The 20,232-nt window shown below is 46.5% G+C and overlaps 1 protein-coding gene and 1 long non-coding RNA gene across 2 annotated transcripts; one reads left to right on the top strand and one right to left on the bottom strand.

The window, feature by feature from the left end:
• Nucleotides 1-8,970: 8,970 nt before the first annotated feature.
• On the bottom strand, nucleotides 8,971-16,713 carry LOC144174463 (putative Ras-related protein Rab-33). Its single transcript, XM_077703182.1, has 3 exons — nucleotides 16,493-16,713; nucleotides 13,954-14,169; nucleotides 8,971-12,043 (listed from the first exon to the last, which is right to left on the bottom strand). The coding sequence occupies exons 1-3, from the start codon at nucleotides 16,703-16,705 to the stop codon at nucleotides 11,789-11,791; spliced, it is 684 nt and encodes a 227-aa protein (XP_077559308.1). The 5' UTR covers nucleotides 16,706-16,713; the 3' UTR covers nucleotides 8,971-11,788.
• On the top strand, nucleotides 16,449-20,215 carry LOC144174464 (uncharacterized). The gene is made up of 5 exons (XR_013323478.1): nucleotides 16,449-16,588; nucleotides 16,712-17,346; nucleotides 17,704-17,788; nucleotides 18,204-18,308; nucleotides 20,196-20,215. It is a non-coding gene; the product is annotated as an uncharacterized LOC144174464 (long non-coding RNA).
• The last annotated feature ends 17 nt before the right edge of the window (nucleotides 20,216-20,232 follow it).

Raw genomic sequence — 20,232 nt, 5'->3', positions numbered from 1 at the left:
ACTCCGAGGAAAACCTAACCCTTAAAATCCTAAAAGCATCCACAACTTCGCGCAAGAATCCACGCACACGTACACATCGCATTTCAGAAGTTGAAACTACATAGTCTGGAATGACATCACGTAGTCGGACTTGTACCACAGTACGTAGAAAGCAATCTCTCTGATCTCTCAGAAACATAAACCTAGAAACTATTTGTCGGATAAACAAATGTGCCAGTCCCAATCCACCACTTTTCACCGAGCGAAACAAATTAGTTCGACTCATGCGCTCCCAACTCGAGCCCCACAAAAACACCGCAAACACTCTGTGCAGCTTTTGTATGTTCCTTTTAGACATACAAATCGCCTGTAGGACGTACCATACCTTGGCAACAGCAAACACATTACATACTGATGCACGGGCAAACATTGACAGATCCCTTCCCCCCCATTGTGTTAATTTCTCTCTAACTCTATCAGTTTCTCCGTCCCAGTACTCTCTAGCATCCTGGTAGTTTTCAAGGGGGATGCCCAGATACCTGGCCGGAGTTGCCGTCCAAGGCATGTTCTCGAAAAACACTGGCTTACTTTGCCAGTCACCGTGCCAAAATCCTATGCACTTGTTCCAGTTAACTGCACTGGCAGACAACTCGCAAAATCGCTTTAGATCGTTCACCACCTCCCTCACACTTTTCCTATCACTACAAAAAACAGCGATGTCATCGGCATATGACAAAATTTTAACTTCACTGCAGTGCAAACGAAATCCGTGTATATTTTCATTTTGAAGAATCTTTAAACAAAAGGGTTCAAGATAAATCGCAAACAACAAGGGACTCAAGGGGCACCCCTGCTTCACCGACGACAGTATATCAAAACTTCGTCCCACTTTTTTGTTTACAATAACACGAGCTGAGCACTGAGTGTACGACATCCTTACACCTTCGAGGATGACGGATCCTACGTTAACGTGTTCTAACACTGAGAAAAGAATGTTATGCGCAACACGGTCAAAGGCCTTCTGCAAATCAATTTGGATCATCGCCACGTGGCCCCCTAGAGCGTCGCAACACTCTAATACACTTCTTGCGACATGAATATTGGTAAAAATAGATCGTCCCTGAATTCCACATGTTTGGTGGGTTCCAACAATAGTTTTTATTACTCCTTGCAATCTTGTAGCCAAAACCTTCATAAAAATTTTGTAATCAACATTCGTTAAGCTGATTGGCCGATACGACTCTACCGCCAACAGCTTTTCAGGATCATCAGTTTTAGGAATCAACACAATATGACTATTCCGGAACGACGGCGGTGTTCTCTTGGATTCATACGCTTCTGTTATGACCCTGTACAAAATTACTGCTATATCTTCTTTGAAGAACTTGTAAAACTCGGTTCCCAATCCATCTGGCCCCGGTGACTTCCCTATGGATAATTCGTCGATGGCGTTATTTATCTCCTGCAAACTGATCGGCGCCTCCATGCTTGCTCTGTCATCATCCCTTAACTTTGGCATTGACGGCAAGAAAGTTAGCTCGTAATCTTTACTGCCTTGCTTTTCAGTTCCCAGCAGTTCCTTATAATGTTCAAAAAACGCGCGCTCCACGACTTCAGGGTCCCTAGAAACCACATTATTGTATCGAATAGCTTTAATCTCATTCTTTTGCGCATAACTCTTTTCGTCACTCAGGGAACGTTTGGTTGGCGTTTCGCCCTACCAGAGTCGCTCTGCGCGTGCGCGCACTATGGCAGCCCTGTACTTCTCGATGTCAATGACCTCTAACTTATTTTTAACTTCTCTTATTTCTTTTGTAAAAGTTCCAGGCTGTTGAGCCTCAATGCCTAGCAAGAAGTGCAACTGGCTTTGTAGTTGTGTTTCCTCCTCCTTTTCTTTATGACGTATGACGGACGATCTTTCTATTGCACTTATCTTAACGTCACTTTTTAGCTGTTCCCAGACAGTGATAAGTGACCCACTTTCTGTTCCGATTGCCTGCTCTAATCTTTTCTTTACACCAGTTGTGAATGGTTCATCATTCAGTAGTTTTACATTGAATTTCCAGGTATCCCAGCTAAAGCGAGTTTTTCTTTGCTTCTGACCTATTGTAAACGTCACCATGCTGTGGTCGCTGAAGGACAGTGGTTTCACGTTGTAGGCCTCGCCACAAGACCCAGTGATACGTAAACTCTGTCCAATCTTGCGTGACTTTCACGTTGAAAATGTGTGTACTGCGGTGCATTCATGTTCGACAGAACACACGCGACGTCCTCCAGGCCAAACTCATGCACTAGGCTATTTAAAACCATCGCACTCAAATCCTGTGTCGGCGGTTTTTTTTTGCTCTATCAGCGCAGAAAAGCAGCGCAGAATACACTACTGCATTACGGGCCAGGAGTCTCAGACACAAGGATGACCGACGCTGGTTCACTCGCCCACCGGCGCACACCACTCGCGCGACTACGTCGGCGTCTTCGCCGGCGTCGACGCTGTCTCCCTCCTGTCCGGGGGGACGCTACGCTTGGGCTTCTGTGTGGAACGCCGCCCCAGCACCGCCTTCCAAGGCGGCTCGTCGGAAGCCGCGTTGTCGCCTTCTGTCATTTCGGCGTTGCTCTCGCGTCCACGCTTTCCGCAGGTGCTGCTAGCGAGGTCCTTGCTCGTGTCCATATCGATGGTGTCATCGTCAGACTCCTTCCCACCGTCCGCTTGGTCGGTTTCCAGGATAGCTCCTCCTTGGGCAGCTTGGTTCACTTGTGGCAGTGATAAGTCGTCTGTGTTGAGGCCCGGCCGGTCATTATCTTTTCCCTGGCCCATGCCAGCTTGTACGGCGGGTGACTTGCACGTCGGCAGGTCATTGAGCTCATGCGTCGGCGCTGGCTCGTCTCCCCCTCCTCCAGCGGCGACTTCTTCCGCTTCAGCTTCATCAATGAGGTGCTCAGATTTGTCGTCACACCCCACCGGTCCGGCGACAGTGGCGTAAGTTTGCACGCACTGTGAGGCCTCGTGGCCAAAACGACGACAACGAGTGCAGCGCGGAACACGACACTCCCGTCGAACGTGTCCAGAACGCTGACACCGCAGGCAAAGCGGCAGACGCCCCGGAACGACTACGAGTGCGTTGTCCCCGGCGATTCGGAGCTGGTGGGGCACGTCGTCGGGGGAGACGCCTGCCTTGAGTTTCAGCGACACAAGGCGCGTTGTCGAGCCCTTGTCGCCGCACCCAGACACGCACCCAGACACACGCCATCGGTCTCTTGCGACGTCAGTCACTACGCCGTACGGCGCAAACGCGGCTCGCACCATGTCGTCGGGCACACCATAAAGAACCCAGTGCACTTTCACTCGCAGCACCTGGTTGTTCGGGTCGATGACCATGCAGCGAAGATCTTTTACTTTTATGTCACGAAAATCAACCAACTTTTTGGCACTTTCGGCAGATGCGGCGAGGTAGGATATATAAGGTATATAATGTATAACCAGTTTACACTTTTATTTAGTCTTCTCATTTGAAGTATTTTAGGTGACTCTTTGTTATATAGCGCCCGTGCAGTAAGCGTCCCCCAAACATCCACAATATCTCAAGTCTAGCAATTGCATTTCTTGGACGGAAAAGCGTTCACAGATGTGCGGTCGTGCTCCTGACCGCTGTGCTTGTTCACCCACGCAAAAAAAGTGCTTCCTGCTCCCTAGTTTTGCGCTGTACGGTAAAAGGTTCAGTTGATTTTATTTCCTTAGTACCAATATTGACTTCGTTGACTCTTCTCCCGCCTTCAAGTGGCCTTAAGTTTTCCTACTAGCGTAAAGTCAGCGAAGCGTCGCATGTGCCCTTGTGCAGCGCTTGTGTGAGGCGACCTTGACTCGACTTGGAGCTAGATACAGTGTACAAACTAACGAAGTAAAGAAAGGCACATTCTTCCATTCACAAACGTGTTGTGGCTTCGTTTCAATTGTGCGATCCAATTGCGACGACCCGTCGGCGGCCGGCGGTCTAAATGCTGGGCCGACTGACTCGATCGGAAGGTCGGCGAACCGTGCAGTAGCGCAGCCAATTGCGAGCTCAGCTCCTCCCGACGTCACACGAAAACGCCACAGAAAATGGGCAAGCGTAAAGAGAGGAGGACAGCATTTTCGAATTAATTTTTTTACTAAATAAATTCGTGTAAACGCGCTCAGAGTGGTCGAAACATGGCCTATGGAGTCCGGACTACAATTTGCGCTAGTAATCCCGAATGTTTACAAATCACTTCAGTGCCCCTTTAAAGGGAGGGTAAAAATACTGCAGTCCAGATTACGGCTATAGCAGGAGTGGGTACAAAATAACGTGCACAATGCAGATAAAGGATCAGACCGGGTTGAAAGCAACAACAAAAAAGGCAAATAAATACAAATAAGTCAGATTGAAGCGGTGGGTTGACCTGCCGAGAAATACACAGAAGGTGACCGGGAAAAGTGCAAAGGCTCATGGGTACATTGTTTTCTCCCGCGGAGTGTCGCCACTTCCGGTTCGGAAGCTCTCCTGACCTCCCGTACGCCGTTGGCTTTCACGCGCGTGTTTGTTTTAAGTGCGAATGCACTTTATAAGCGACCCCAAACCATCCACCGCCGGCGGCGGCGGCGGCGTCCGCAGTGCTCCTCTATATTTAAAAAAGAAACAGCACCCGGCGCCAGGTTTCGATCCGAGGACTTTGCGGCCGCAGCGCGACGCTCTACCGACCAAGCCACGGACGCGACGCTGATATCAGTGTTAGTGACGCGCCTTATATCTTTAACGCATTCAAACTACGTCGTCAGCGGCGTGCGTTGGTGACTCAGCGGCGTTATAGCGGCTTGATAACTGCGTGGTGTACACGTGATACTACAAACCCGATGGAAGAGATGGAAGAGAAGGCGGCGAGGCGGTGGGCTGCGGGGGCCGAGCGCAAGCGCCGCAAGCGGGCCGACAACCGTGCATTCGCACTTTCACATTCTCCCCCTCGGGGAAATGCGGGGGAATTTATTTTGTGTTTTCACCAGGAAAAAAAACGCTCATGCATCGGGAATTCCATAAATAACAACGATTGACCCTACTAGGGTTTTATCTGACATGTGAGCACCCTGTGACAATTAAACAACGCACACACGCGACTGAAAGGCGCCGGCGTACGGTAGGGCATGGACTCAGAAGAGATCTCGAACCGGAAGTGACGGAAGCAGACGACGTACCCGTGAGCCTTTGCGCTTTTTACCGGTCACTTATCAAGGCAGATAGCGCCAGAAATGTGAAAACAGGCGAGACGCCCCGTACGCGTTTGGGTACCACGATTTGTGACGTCACAGACGTTGCGAACGGCGAGAGCTCATTGGAGAAGTTTCCTGAAATAAACAGTTGCAAAGTGGTTGAGCATGTGAAATAAACGGGAACCAAAGCTTTCCGTAAGCTCGTCTTATGTAAAAAAAAAAAAAGTCAAGCTGTAGATTTCATACACTGAAAGGCAGGCTGCTTCCCTCACTATTCAGTCAGCCATCATGCTTTCAGTTTCGTTTTCGAAAAGCATTGGTGCGCATTTAGCGAGGTCAGTAACCTACGACGGTGGGCGCCCGAGCTTCTGTAAGCAATATACCCGGAAAGAAGCAGCTAAAGTTCCTTCATTAGAAGCGGCAGAAGGAACAGGATGCACGTGGTTAAGCGACCTACCTGGCCGCCCGCGCCCGGTTCGAACATAATCGCCCGTGAAACGAACTTACTGCGAGTGGTTAGTTGACCGAATCACCCTTGTGCTTTTCCGCTCGCCTTGAGCCGCCGTTGATAACCCGTAAAGCGTGCGTCGCTCTGCCCTTGTTATGTTTGAGCCAGGGGGAGAGCGGGCAATGATTACTCGACACGGCTGCCGTGAAGAGTATTTATCTTACGCTAGATTTGCGCCGCGTAAGAGAAGATAATGTGAGATGGCTGTAATCGCCAGACAAGGTGATGTGAGGGCGCCCTCCGGGCCTGAACGGCGCCAGCCGGGAGCCCGGGATGTCGCCCTTGATATTCGAAACGGCTTTGCTCGCAGCCGGCTGGATTGGGTCTGGGACGCTGGTGTAGGCGGGCCGCCTCCTCGGCAGAAAAACGTTGTCGTAGTAGGCCATGGCTTGGAGACGTAAAAGCCACCGTTTCCAGCGTTTACGCTCTAGACCGCACCGGTGCTGCTGAACGTCATGCTTCACCAACGTCTTTTGCCATGTGTACTACAGTGAACAGTATTCACTGTAGTGTGTACGGTGCTGACTGAGACAGATAAGACACTGTTCTTCATCAGTCCGGTCAGGGCAGTCGGAATCGTTTAAAGGTGTCTGCTAGACCGTGGAGCGTATACTGGTCGCTTCCCATTAACATGAACCTTGTTAATGTCTTAGTTGATTTCTTGGGCAGCCACAGAAATTTTTAAGGGGGCATAAAGGGGGAAGGAACCAAATAAGTATTATTGAAAATTCAATGAAGAAATACAAGAAAAAAAACTGCAATTTTAAGGCACCTGTGAAATAAAACGTGCAATCAAGTATCTTGGGATCCGCCCCATTGGATTAGCCAAGAATTGTTTTCAAATGGGGAGGGGGGCCCTTTGTTTTCTGAGAAAAAATTGGGTACCATTCTGAAAGTTGCGAATTGGAGGCAGATAGGGTTTTTAATAATGCCTCTCTGTTCAGGGTTGTTTTTTCGTTGACAAGATAATGTCCTTCAGCAGCACTGACATATTTTAAGGTGAAAAAAAAGTTTTGCGAACAGTAAAGTACACCTACTAACTGTTAGCAGCATGAAGATTATTTAAAACATGCACAATCTCTACGATGCAGACAGGCCATTTATGCCATGATATGACAGAGTTGTTTTAATTTCTAAAACATTTGCCGTAGGTTGGCACGAGGCACTTCCTGCGATGTCTAAGTTTCAATCATTACACTCGAGCCATGCACTGTGGAAACTCATTTCTAAGCAAGATTTTTGAAGGCCGTATTCAGAATTTTGTAATACATAGTAGACGCATTACTACAGTGACACATTTGCTGTCGCTTTGGAATTACTAGTAAACTTTGCCTCCAGCTCATTTTTCACTTACTGTGATAAAACTTTGTTTCGGGTGCTGCGGTACAAATGAGCTTCAACCTGATTTTTGTAATTTCATTAAGGAAGCGGAAGCGAGTAATAGCTGCAAATACAGCAGAACCCTGCTTTTACGTTCCTCAGTGCTACATTTTACCGGCTGCTACGTTGTTTTTGTCTAGTCCCGGCGCAGCTCACACAGAGTCCCATGTATTAAAATCCTCACTGTTACGCTGTGGCTCATAGTACATTCCTGGATCAATCGTCGCAATCTGACACCCCGAACCCACTCGGGCAACATGTGTGGGCTGCCATTTTGACTTTTGATGAGCCTTGGCCAGGCTTGGCTATGGAACTGACTGCATGAAGCCGCACGCGGGTGCGATTCATCACCACTAGATGACCCTATGTTACTCTATACGCTATCACCACCATCACTGCGCTTACAATGGAAGTTTCACATTGGAATGCCGGAAGTGCGTGTTTGCCATAAAAGCACCACTGCAAGAGTAGCATGCACTCTTGCCCTCATTGCGCTTCAAGCTTTGAAAACACCGTTGCACTTGCAACCACGAACTTCGTCGTGCCTTGATGGTGTCGCGAAAACGGCAGGCACTTTCCCTTCAGGAAACGCTTGATGTACTAAACGCAGTAGACAAGCAGCCAGCACGGAAGCGAGTCGACCTAGCTAGGGAAGTTGCACTGCCACGTGTGGTGTTTTCCAGTGATCGCAAAAAGCGGCAATCCTACATTCTCGAGTTTTCGAAGGTTCGAAAGCCAAAGTTGCAGAAATACATGGTTGCAAGTTAAAGCTACACTGTTTTCATTCATTTTCAAAGGTCTCCTCACTGTTGCGTTTTACTGGTTGTTACATTTTGTTTTCCCGGTCCCTTGAAAAACATATGAAAGGGGTTCCACTGTATTGGGTTTCACCAGAAATGAAGTACCCCACTTATATCTCACCACGAACACAATGCTCTACAAACGGACCCCTTGTTTTCTAGACTTCCACCCAGACTTCTTTGCATGTCTACCAAACACGCAATCCGTATTCCAAGCAGCATTTATAACCACGTTCTCCATATGCAACCTTTTATGTGTCTACCACTGTCCTGTATGGGGGAGGTCCCAATATCCAGTTCAGTAGAAAAGGTATAGGTAGTTAGGCAGTGGAAGTTGCACAGACCTGGTTCTAACCAGGAAATGTGAATGTGGGAGTGTTAATTCTGGAAGCTGTAGTGATGCCTTGAACTTGCTCTTCTTTCTTTTTCTAGGTCTACGCCTATCACGCACCCCACCTGCCTTACGAGTCTTTCTTTCGCCCTCACATGATTCAATGGGAGAAGGACATTGACCTGATAATCCAGCGTTTCATCTATGCCAAATTCTAATCCAGAGTTACCAGCCCGCACAAGTGCAAAACGCTGACCCTTGATACGTTTGTGAAACCTGAGACTTTTTGTACAACAAAGCTGGAATAGAAGGCAGACATTTTCTGTGTTGTGTTTTTTCTGGTCCCCATGGTGCAGTCTTAACACTCCAGTGTGTGAACCATTACCACTTCAGCCTACCAGATATAAATATGTTGATTGATTCAACTCAATTTTAAAATGCTGATTCCTGTGTCCTCTGTGGACTAAAGAGGAGGCTTTCTGCCCACATCAATGAGTCACAAAAGGTCCCAGCTAAGATTGAACCAACAAAAACAGTTGCCATTTTGTAAAGCTGGAATAAATTTCAGAAGATAAAAATGGTGCACAAAGTAGCCCCTCTAGATACAGCATCAGGTATGCCTGCAATTTGCAACCTTACAACTTGGCTGGCCTACTTGAAACAAAGTTTAAATTCTAACAAAACTGCCCCAACCTTGTAGGTTATAACGCAAACTTAATGTCAACAAAAATTGTAGCAAAGAATGAGGCCTTCCTCCATTTGAATGCACATTTATTAAATGATCACAATAACAACAAAATGGCAATAATTACATGTCCAACAATGGCAGACATGTGCACGCATCGTTCGCAAATGCCAAAATGTCTATGACACTGAAGTTTACAAACATCCTTCTCTCGCACCTAAACAATGCGCACCACCACAACGCTGCACACAACTGTGCTGGTGGCCAAAGTTTCTCCATCCAGCACGCAAGGGACATTTATGCAACATATAACTTCTGGTCCTGTTCTGTTCGGTTCAGACCTGAAGAGCATTGGAGAGGAGACTAAGCATTGCAGGCTATAGTGTGCAACATTATAGGTTGCACTAGGGTTGCACTGGAGTTGCACTGGCATTGCACTGTTGCACACCCGGCAAAACTAAGTGCAGCAAGCTCAGTAGAAATGACAGGAACATTTGACTTTCTACAAGTACATGGTGCATGGGAACAGTTTTAGAGCCAAGGAATACTGGAATGCCCAGTTAAGTGCTCAGTGGGTCCGACGCAAAAGCATAGCTACACATTCCATGTTAATACATGCTGAGCTACCTTTCGAATTTCCCATATGAATTTCGCTCTTATTTGATATGGGAAGGCATCAATGAAAGCAAACTAAAAGGTCGTAACTTGAAAATAAAGAGATCAAAAACTTCAATAGAAGAAAAATACCTTTCCTCACGTAAAGAAAGGTGACCAGTGAAACGAGGTGTACAGACAGTGTAAATGTGTACCGCCTTTGGCCAGGCAGGCGGTTAGTCCATTGTGCGTATCAGTATCAGTTAGTCTGCTTGCAGCTACTGACCAAAAGGATGATCACAGGACTATGCACTTTTTTACACTTTTATATTAGTCTCTATACAAGCCTCGAAAGAGCACATGTCCTTTATATCTGAGCAACAAGGAAGGTGTAAAAGTTTGACCAAACAGAAAATTTGATGTAATGCTTTTTCCATGCAGATATACAATGGCTATAAAAGTCTACTGAACCTAGTTTCCCAGAGTTCTAGGACAGAAAACTAGCCAGCAAAGGCAAACTAATGTTGTCAGAAGAACAAACTACAAAAAAAAAAAAAAACTGCGCGTCACATTTAGTCTAGTTTTCTCTCGCATGAATCACAGTCTGTGCTGATGGTCAAGTATGTAGCATATAGCAAGAAGAAGCTAAAAATCACCGGGAATGCGCATTCACACACATCTGACGATCAAGCTGCCACAGTCAAACAGTAGTCTTGCACTTACACGCCTTCCTTTAATTTGCATGCAAGCATTAAGCCCACGCTCACTGTGGCCACAAATATTTCACCACAGTACCCGCACAGTGCAAACGCTAAATAAATATGTCTGCTGTGCACAACTGGGCTCAACCAAAAGCCCTGCTTGTTAAAATAAAAAGGAAACAAAAATTCCATTGGATTATTTTCTTATATGGTTGCTCTTACGCTTGTCTTAACTGATGCTTCCAAAAGCTCTAACAGACCCAAGCTAGTCTTGCCTAGAATCAAGTCTTGTACATGAGCAATGCTTTGGTCACAGCTGTTGCCAAAACACATGTAAGCTGAAATAAGATCAGTTCTGGAATTGGTGTAGACAAGTCCTGTGAGGTTAAAAACTATTCACCATGGAATGTATCATAGTGACCATGCTTTACAGAAACTGCAATAACGGAGAAACAGCTGAAGTCTGCCAAGCATTCAGCCACTTGTTAGCTGAAATTGTACCGTCTTTGCCAAATGGTTGCTTCAATCCTTCTAAGAGCAACCCTGCTGTTTCACTACTCCTATAGTTCGTTCCCAGTGCGGTAAAAACACCATGATAAAAAAAACTGACCATCACGTAATCTATGTACAATCTCGCAGACACTACGTAGCTTACAGCAAACAAAAGGAAAATATTTTCATGCATCTAATACCTCCATCAGATGGGCACTTTCAATCACGATTGAGTCGATCCGGATCGAGCTCAATCCGGATCTGGCGCTGCTACATGGCAGTTTCAATCGCGCTCGCGCCCGATCCCACTCGAACTCAATCCTGGTTTTCCAAGCGTGATCAATTCTCCCAAGTGCGATTGAATGAAAGCAGCGGTACTCTCGTCCCCGCTGAGTAATGGCACAGAAGGTTACAACTTGAACTAACGCCACAAAGTCTGTCAAATAACTTGACCTGTCAAGTCTTGTCAAATTTGACTTGTCAAATAAGCATGCGGTAACATTTACATAGCTACGTATACGTACGACCGCGCGAAGTTACCAGACGCCGGCCGCGAAGTACATTTTTAGTGCCATCTGAAAAACATGAGTGCAAGTGGTGCTACTTCTCGAACGGGATTGAAACGTGCCGTGTTGCAACGGCAGTGCGGTGAGCGCGCCCGAAAAGTCAATCGCGCTTTGCTTCAATCCAAATTGAAAGTGCCCACGTGACAGGAGTATTAATGCCACCCGCTCAAGGTCATATTTCGTTCCCTGCCGTCTGCTACGTGTAAATCTACACTACCCGTCTCGCAAGAAAGGTCATCCGTGTCAGCAGAGCCAAAATGTGCACCGACCGAGTGCTATCGATGACCAGGTACTCTCCCAAACTAACACGCCATCACATTTTCCTCATAAGAGGCAACTCACCGAGCGTAACAATCTGGCAATAAAGACACACCTCCAAAGGCCACCATTCCAACAAGGCCCAACTTTCCATTCATCACAAGCTGTCACGCCAGGTTGCTGAGAGTCGAAGCAAGGACCAGATCTCGACACTCATATGCCGCAGAGGAGGAGGAGAGGGAGGGAGATCGAGAGAAAGAGGGAGAGAGTATGGGTTCAGCAGGCACACGACGACTCCGAGTGAGCGGAAGAGCGCTCACTGGCGTGGCGCAGCATGACGGCGCGCGAGCGTTCGTCGGCCTGCCAGTGCGAGGGCGTCATCATGGGCTTGCTGTTCTTGAGCTTGTGCGCCAGCGTCATGAAGATGGCCTCGATGTGGTCCGACTCACTCTCGTCCATGGCCGACGTCTCGAAAAGTGGCATGTTGTGCAGGTCGGCAAACTTCTGTGCCATGTTGGTGCTCACAGCGGCCTGCAAGGGAGGCAGACGGAGGACGCATTCACCATCATCAATCATCAGCAGACCATGTTTGTGTTCAGACACATTGTCATGACTAGGAAGCTTTCATCCCACATTTGCGACAGAGATAGAAGGTGCAGGTGCAGTGAAAAGTAAATGGAGCATAGGTTCATGTAGTTGGCTTGATTTTCCTCCTATGCGCCTGTCAGCATACATTGTGTCTGTGTGTGCAGATTTTAGATTAGAAGTTCTTAACATTCACTTAAAGGCTGCTGGCTAGGTAAGAGGATGATAAATTCGTTTAAATTCTTTGTTTACTTCTGACTGCACCTCTGCACCAGATCCTTAGTGCTTAAATTTAAAAGTTTTTTTTTTCCAGCTAACGAGTAACTCGTTTGCAGTCTAATATTGCCCAAATTTTGAATTTTACAGTCTACATTGCTTAACTTTAAGGTCACTGATTGCTTAAAGGGCCACATCTGTGAAAGGCAATCTGATATCAGTACAGGAACGGCGGCAACATTCCCTGTTGCTGAGAACGAACGCTTCAGGCCATTTTGTGGGCGACTGAGCTGATATGTGGTGCTGTTATTCCGTGATATGCACAAAATGAGTGCCGCGGATGTGGCCTTTGTGAAAAAATCACAGTACAAATGAATAAGCTGTTTGCTAAAACAAAATTTGTAAGTGTCAACACCAATGCTGCAATGCCTTGTAGCCCAAAAAAAACACACACACACACACACACACCAAGTTTTCAGGTTAAACTGCCAACAATGCTGTCACTTACTCGGGTAAGGCTGTACACCGCTTTGCCTTTTTTTTTCTTTTTGTTGCTTTGTAAGCATTCTTTCTGTTATGATTTAATGCGCTTTAATTATTTAGCCTTCTCATGCAACGATTTTTGAGCCCTTGCCACGGCTTCTGGAAGTATCACACATCCCAACTATAAAAATGTTCTCTTTTAATACCAACGCTCGACCTTAAAAGGTCACATCTGTCTGCTGCCATGCATTGTGTACTTGACGCTTTGCAACAGGGCTGTGTAGATGAATTCTTAAAGTGCAGATGACTTTTCCACAAAGGGACTCAGTAGTCCCAGAACCCAGCACAAGGAGAGCCAGTGGGACCTCCTTGAACATAAGCGGCTGAAAGTTGAAACAAAAAACCACCTACACCAGGATTGTTTGAATTTTCGAACGCCAACTTTCTTGAATGACACATCTGATAAATGAAACAGATTTTGGTGGGTTCTTCACAGCTCTGTTAGGAGAGGTGAAACAGTATCTCTCGGCTGATCAGGACAACAAGGACACACTAGTTTGCAGAAGTGTTCCACTCTGACCAGTAATGATCCTTGCATGAGACTAACGCCAGATAACAGGTTTTATTCTTAGATGAAACCTGTTATCTGAAACCTGAAGGACATATTAGTAGAAATTAAGAAGAAGATATGGGTGTGGGCTGGGCATGTAATGCAAAGGCAAGATAACCGTTGGTCATTAAGGACAACAGAGTGGATTTCTAGAGGAGGCAAGCGTTGCAGGGGGCGGCAGAAAGTTAAATGGGCAGATGAGATCAAGAAGTTAGCGGGGATAAATTGGTCGCAGTTAGCACAGGACCAGGGTAACTGGAGATTAACAGGAGAGGCCTTTGCCCAAGCAGTGGGCGTAGATAGGCAGATGATGATGATGAACAGGTTGCATAACAAGATAGCCCCACAAACATAAAACCACCTGAGAGAGAGAGAGAGAGAGAGAGGGAGGGAGGGAGAGAGAGAGAGAGAGAGAGAGAGAGAGAGAGAGAGAGAGAGAGAGAGAGAGAGAGAGAGAGAGAGAGAGAGAGAGAGAGAGAGAGAGAGAGAGAGAGAGAGAGAGAGAGAGAGAGAGAGAGAGAGAGAGAGAGAGAGAGATCTCACCCACCTTGTCCTTGCAGTCGCACTTGTTGCCCACCAGGATGCGGGGTATGTCGGAGGTGAGCTGGTGCTCGTCGCACTCCTCGACCCAGAGTGGCAGGCTCTGGTACGAGGCCATGCGGGTCACGTCGTACACAAACACCACCGCGTGCACATTGCGGTAGTAGTGCTGCACCATGCTCTTGCGGAAGCGCTCCTGCCCCGCCGTGTCCCAGAGCTGCAGCTGCATTCGGTCGCGAGGGAGGGCCAAGTTTCGGGGCATAGTTCTCAAAAGAGTACAGACAGACAGACAGACATCCCAACCAGGGACTCGAACTTTTTGCGGAAACTAAGGGATGTGTGGGATTCCGTAGCTGAGCTTTCTCTGCTAACATTCTCTAGCTTATGCCTCTCCAGATATACTCCAGGCTACCGTTTGAATCTTGCATGAAACTAGGCCATCTTTCTAACCTGGATGTTTTTATCTCATTCCTTTGCCTGGTGCCCTAACTTTGCTGACCTGCCCCTGACTACTTCATTTGTTTCTTTTCTGCACAATACAGCCCATCGAAGTTCCCTTCTCTCTCATTTTGAGTTGAAATTTTAAGTTACACAAGTTTGTCCCAGGGTACAGTGCTAATGGCTCTACTACAACGGTATTCCCCTATCTCAATTTTGAACGTCTTGTACACACAAATGTACTATCTGGCAAGCTTCCCTACAATGGCAGTGTACGCCTAATCACAAGATGCACTTGAAACTGCAATTGGCCAGTTCTGCATCCGAAAGTCTCATACAAAGCAACTGGACAGTTTAACAGAGAAAGCTGATAAGCTCAAGTGGAGAATTTCGACATGCTTGGGTGGCTACCTGAAGGCCATTTTCAGCTGTGAAATAAGCTCGACTGACTGATAAGCTGTGAGATAAGCTTGACTGGCCTCAGACATGTGAGAAAAATGACAGAGCAGCCCAGCCTTGCTGAAATGCATGTGCAAGGGTATTTGAAGCATCCGATTCCATCCAAACCGCTCGCCCCTTTCGGGGCCAAACTTGGCACTAAGCTTACATTTTGAGGCCTTCTTGTTTACCACCGAGATAAATGACCTCTCACCGTTCTTCTTTCGATGGAGGTAAAAGACGAAAAACACCAATGTGTAAAAAATTCGAGTAACCGGTTAAGAATCTCTGCAGCCCTTCACTATATTATGTGCCCAATGGATGGACTAGGATATTATATCAGGGGTACTTCAACATTTCCCTCTCTCTCCGAGGGGTAGGGGTGTTTCCTTCAAATGCACGGACCTGTGAGCATTTAGGGGAGTTGAGAGTTCCACCTTCCAGCTTTCCTCCCACGTCACTGTATTGAAAACGCAGCTTTGGGACGTAAAACCACAACTTGAAACCTTCCCTTGCCTTTTTTGTTGGCATTCTTGCAAAGGGTGGAGCTCTCCACTTTCTGCAAATTGTGTTGCAATCAGTGTTCGTTCTAAAGTACAGTATATGGAGCTTTGCCATTTTCAATTTTTTCGTCCACTGATGGGGAAATCATAAGAGGTAACTGCACAGATGACTGTCAAGGTGAACTTTGAAAAGGTTGTGTACAGCAAGGCCAACTTAGATGCGGTTAAAGGATTGAGGGTGGGATTATTGGTATGTATCGAATTGTTGCCATACAACAGGTTTTGGTAGGCCAAGAGCGCTTAAGCACGTGAAACTTATCAGATGTTAAGATCCACTGTGCTTTGTACCGATTGCTCCTGATAAGCAAAGGCATATCCGGGGCACACACATTTAACTTCGCCTGATCAGCTCATTACTAGACTGAGATAGCGGAAGTCCTACAAATGACACTTAAAGGCTTCAAAGTCAAGCAATTAATCTGTCAGTTGGCCAAAATCTTTTTTTAGTAGGTAAGTGGTTTACAGGAAAAAAAAAAAAAAAAATGGAGCTTAACGCACCGAATAGAGCAAAATTAGGAAATGTTGACATACGTTTTGCTACTGTGTTTACAAATACACAAGATTAAATAATGTTCAGTGCGCTTTCGGGGTTATCGCATCTTGCAGCAGCGCATCAGATTAGTTAACACAACACGAAATAAGGACGGAAAACAGGTCTCTGCAAAACTGTACAAAACAAAAACAGCTGTTTCTTCGACAAAGGGGGATTGCCGGCATTCGAGATCCCTGATACGGCTGCTCACGCTAGCAACAAAATCAAATCGACTAACAATTGTAACTGTACCTCTCGCGACAACGCGGGCGGCGGCTAAGAATAATCTTTTGTGAAGTCGGACAAAAGCGAACGATTTGACGTACGCTGACAAGCCCGATCTAATTGTTCGCCAGAAACCTCGGGTGCGTAGTAAAACATCGGTGATTCCCCGACGTAACTCCTGTGAGAACGAAGCAAACGGCATCCGACAGATTGCCACACGAATCTGTGAGGAAACGCTGCCCAAGGTAAAGTGCGCAGGTGGATGGATACCAGGAAAAAGGAGTACCCAGAGCAAAAACACAGGCAAAACGCCAATTAGAATATTTCGACGTTTAGACGAACTTACTCACCTTAATCTGTTCGCCGTCCACTTCCACTGTCCTCTCCCGAAAGTCAACGCCGATGGTGGCCTCGGTTTTAGCAGGAAACTTGCCGCAGCAAAAGCGGTAAGTGAGGCACGTCTTGCCCACATTTGTGTCTCCTATGACGATGATCTTGAATATGCGTTTTTGCTTCTCGACGCTTACTCGGTTCGGTGTGCCTGCTTGGGGTTTCTCTTCCATGCTTAGATACCGGCGGGAAGTACGAGATCAGGGACCTCGGCGTTGGTGCCCTCGATAGCTACCGCCTCGGTGACACAACAAAACAATCGCAGCTGTTGGACGCGTCTCAACTCATCAACCGTAGTAAGAGCAGCCGCTGAGCAGGTGAAGGTAGGGAAGAGAAGAGATCACCGAACGACGAAATGCCTTCGTTCAAGCTATTCAACGGATTACGCATAAACAGAAGCGTAAGACGTGTCAAGCAGGATTTCTGTCACAAAAACGTCAGTTTCGATATGTTCCCGAGAAAGCATAGAGTCGCCATCTTCACCATTTGAGTGATGATGATGAACACACAAAACCATACACTATAATGCATAATGCAGTAAAAAAGCACAAAATATACAATATTTTACCTTAAATACGAATAAAAATTTATAAAAACTAAAATTTTTATAAACGAGTTTGAGGATAGATTTAGATAGATTAGCATTGCTCGAAATGCCGTGGGACCGCCATTCACGATTCTTACCACGCGGTTCTGACACGAGTGTTATCGGAAGGGGACTTTTGTGAAATTCCCCGGTTCCTTCCTTGGCTCCGGGATGTCTCCGAGCCAACCGCTACCACCAAAAGAGAATGCACTATTTAAAAGAATATTGGTGAGTATTCACTCGATAAGTCCGGCGCAGCGCGCTTGAGCAGCATTCTAAGCCTACTTGCATTACCCGATTGCACGGAGAGCGGTTCAAAATACGCGTGATTCTTTCCTGTTGCCCCGTAATCGACGCGCTAGGAGTTGGGCGCGTTAACGGTTGAGCCGGAGCGGTGAATTCTGACCGAGTAACAAGCTGACTGCACCATCTGTAGCTTAACATTCAAGGCGTCGTCTCCGTTCAGCCGGCGTCATCCGATAGCGGTGATCGAACTCAAAATTCAAATAACCGGATTAAGCATGTCCATCTCTTTGCTCCTGTTGCTGCTGCTAAAAGCGCGCGACTGCCGCCGCTTTGTTTCAGAAATGCTACGAACACAAACAATACAAGAATGGGTTGAAATTTGCCAAGCAGATTTTAACCAACCCGAAGTTCGCCGACCATGGAGGTGGGTGCTCGATTCCCTTTTTAAGCGTAGGCGCGCGATGCCGTTTATGTAGTTGTGTTCTTGGACTCTGATTTTTGAATAAGCTTGAGTGGCGTGATCATTTTTCTTGTGGTGTGTGGATGTCTTCTTTACTCTTAGTCTTAGTTCAGGACAAAATTGGGAAACGTAGCTTATCGCGATTGTCTGCTTGTAACGCTTTATCGGTCTGCACGTTGTGCCAGTGACCCTGGCAAGCTGTGTTGTTACCTGGCGGTATTTGAAATGGAATAAGTTAAGAGGACGAGAAAAGCAGTGCGATATTTTTTGCCTCCAGTGATTGATTTATGGGCGCGTCCACCACGCAGCTGCTAGAGCTGTGGGATTGTCTGTGCATGGCCCATTCTTGTAACCGCCTGTGCGTTTTTCTTTCCGCCAGAAACGTTGGCCATGAAGGGGCTGACATTAAACTGCCTAGGAAGGAAAGATGAAGCATACGAATACGTACGGAAGGGGCTCCGGAATGACCTTAAGAGCCATGTCTGTATCCTTTTATTTCTGGTTTTCACCTGTTGCTTCATGCGGCAGGAAAACTTTTTATCAGGGTTTGAAATATAAATTTTTACCCCGTCGTCGTCTTTTTAAACCCGGCAGGGCTAGTTCCAACCAGAAAATTGCTGTAATAAGTTCTGCTTGGCAGAAAAGTGGCGGCGAAGTTGCTGTTGTGTGTTGCATTTCTCCCCCACTCCTGAAAACTGAACCGAAGAATGTTGTGTATTTTCTTGTTAGCATGTCACTGTAAGGGATATCTACTTCGGACTATAAGCATTGCCAGAATGTGAGCCTTAACTTTAGATCAACCGTGGATCGCTAATTCATTCCTGCCAAATCAAGCATCTGATGTTAAAAAGAGCTACACAAAATAAAGTCAGTGTTCCCAACTGCAGCATAAGCAAATTTTAGGCAGTTCATTGTTTTCAAGTTTTGTCTGAAGAAGTTTTAACGAACCGACTTGATGCATTCAAGCCAGCAGTTAGCTGACATTAATAGTTTGCGCCGGCTCAAAGGTGGGCATTCTGCAAATTTTTTAAGGTGACCAATGAGCATCTGTGCGACTAAGTGCATCTATTTCCCTGGCAGGATAGACGGGTGTTTCCTAGAGTAATGCAACAACCATTTCAGTTGTGTCCTTGCCATTCAGAAAAATAAATGGGAATGAGATACCTCACAATGTGAAGCAGAATGCTGTTTGGTATGTTCAGTCTAACAGAATAACTACTGCTGATACAATGCCTTATCTGAATCTCCTGCAATGTATTGGTCATAACCGCCATAAAGCACTCCGTCAGGTGTATCTTGCTCAACCTCGCAGTGTGTTCGATGTGGCAGCTATTCATTGAAGAGCGAACCTCCGCTATTTGCTGATATGTATCTAGCCACTTTGGGCTAATGCGCAGCATTTCCTGTCAACTTTTTGACATCACATTCTCGGTGCCCGACTGTGACCATCTGGCCGCGTTTCAATAATGTGAGGGCCAGATTGCATCCAGCTGTTGGGGGGGCTTGTCTGTACACCAGATTCTCATTTACCTGTACAAATACCGTGTGTCCTGTACGTTAAATACAGCTCTGCCTAGAATGAGCTCCAATGACTCAGTATAGTGAGGCTGCAGCCTTTAGAACTTTTCACTTTATCGAATGCAAAAGAAAGATAGTGTAAGAAGTGTTTCTTGGCCCTGTAAAGTATTTTCGATGATTCGGCGCTATTTTTGTGGGATGTTAGTGTTCTGTTATTTTATGTGAAAGAACTGTTAGTGTAGGAGTGTAACCTTGGCCCCGTAAAGCGTTTTTGGCGATTCGGGCTATTTTTGTGGGATGTTAGTGTTCCGTTATTTCTTTACATTCTGGTGAAAGGCTTAAATTTTAAAGCCTCAGTCATGGGGCCATGTCCTGGTGAGCTTAAAGGACCGACTGCACGGAAAACTTCGATCTCTTCAAAACTGTTCCCCGCATAGTCTGCCTAAAAATTGTGCAAATATATTGGTGGAGGATGCTTCTTTGGAGATGCATTTCTCTCAATTTTTATTTGCAAGGGGAGTGAAGATTAGCTCAAAATTAACTTGTATAGCAAGGCTTGTATGCCTTTAAATTGCAGCTGCGTGAGGTTGTTAGTCATTGTTTCAATTCCCTCCGATCACCGTAAAAACCGAAAGGCTAGGACAAATGTCTAGCCGGAGCGTTGGTTATTCTCCCGACTTGTGGACGCGATACGAAGTGTACATAGCTTCCGATCAAAGTGTCAGCGTTGTGCGTTGCGTTAGGCACTCATTTGTAAAATGAATGATGGCCAAGGGAGAAGAGTTTGTGAGTTTGCTGCAGAAGCTGTGCGTGGCTGTTGTGTTCCCCCTTGACTTGGGACCCACTTGCCAAGGCTGGCACGTGTATGGCCTCGCCTCCAAAGGTCGGAC

Source organism: Haemaphysalis longicornis, unplaced genomic scaffold, assembly GCF_048455015.1.
Source record: "Haemaphysalis longicornis isolate Haplotype H1 unplaced genomic scaffold, Haemaphysalis longicornis Haplotype H1 scaffold_3, whole genome shotgun sequence".
Classification (NCBI taxonomy): Eukaryota; Metazoa; Arthropoda; class Arachnida; order Ixodida; family Ixodidae; genus Haemaphysalis; species Haemaphysalis longicornis.
Note: the sequence above shows the minus strand (reverse complement) of the source record. Positions and strands in the feature narration are given on the sequence as shown.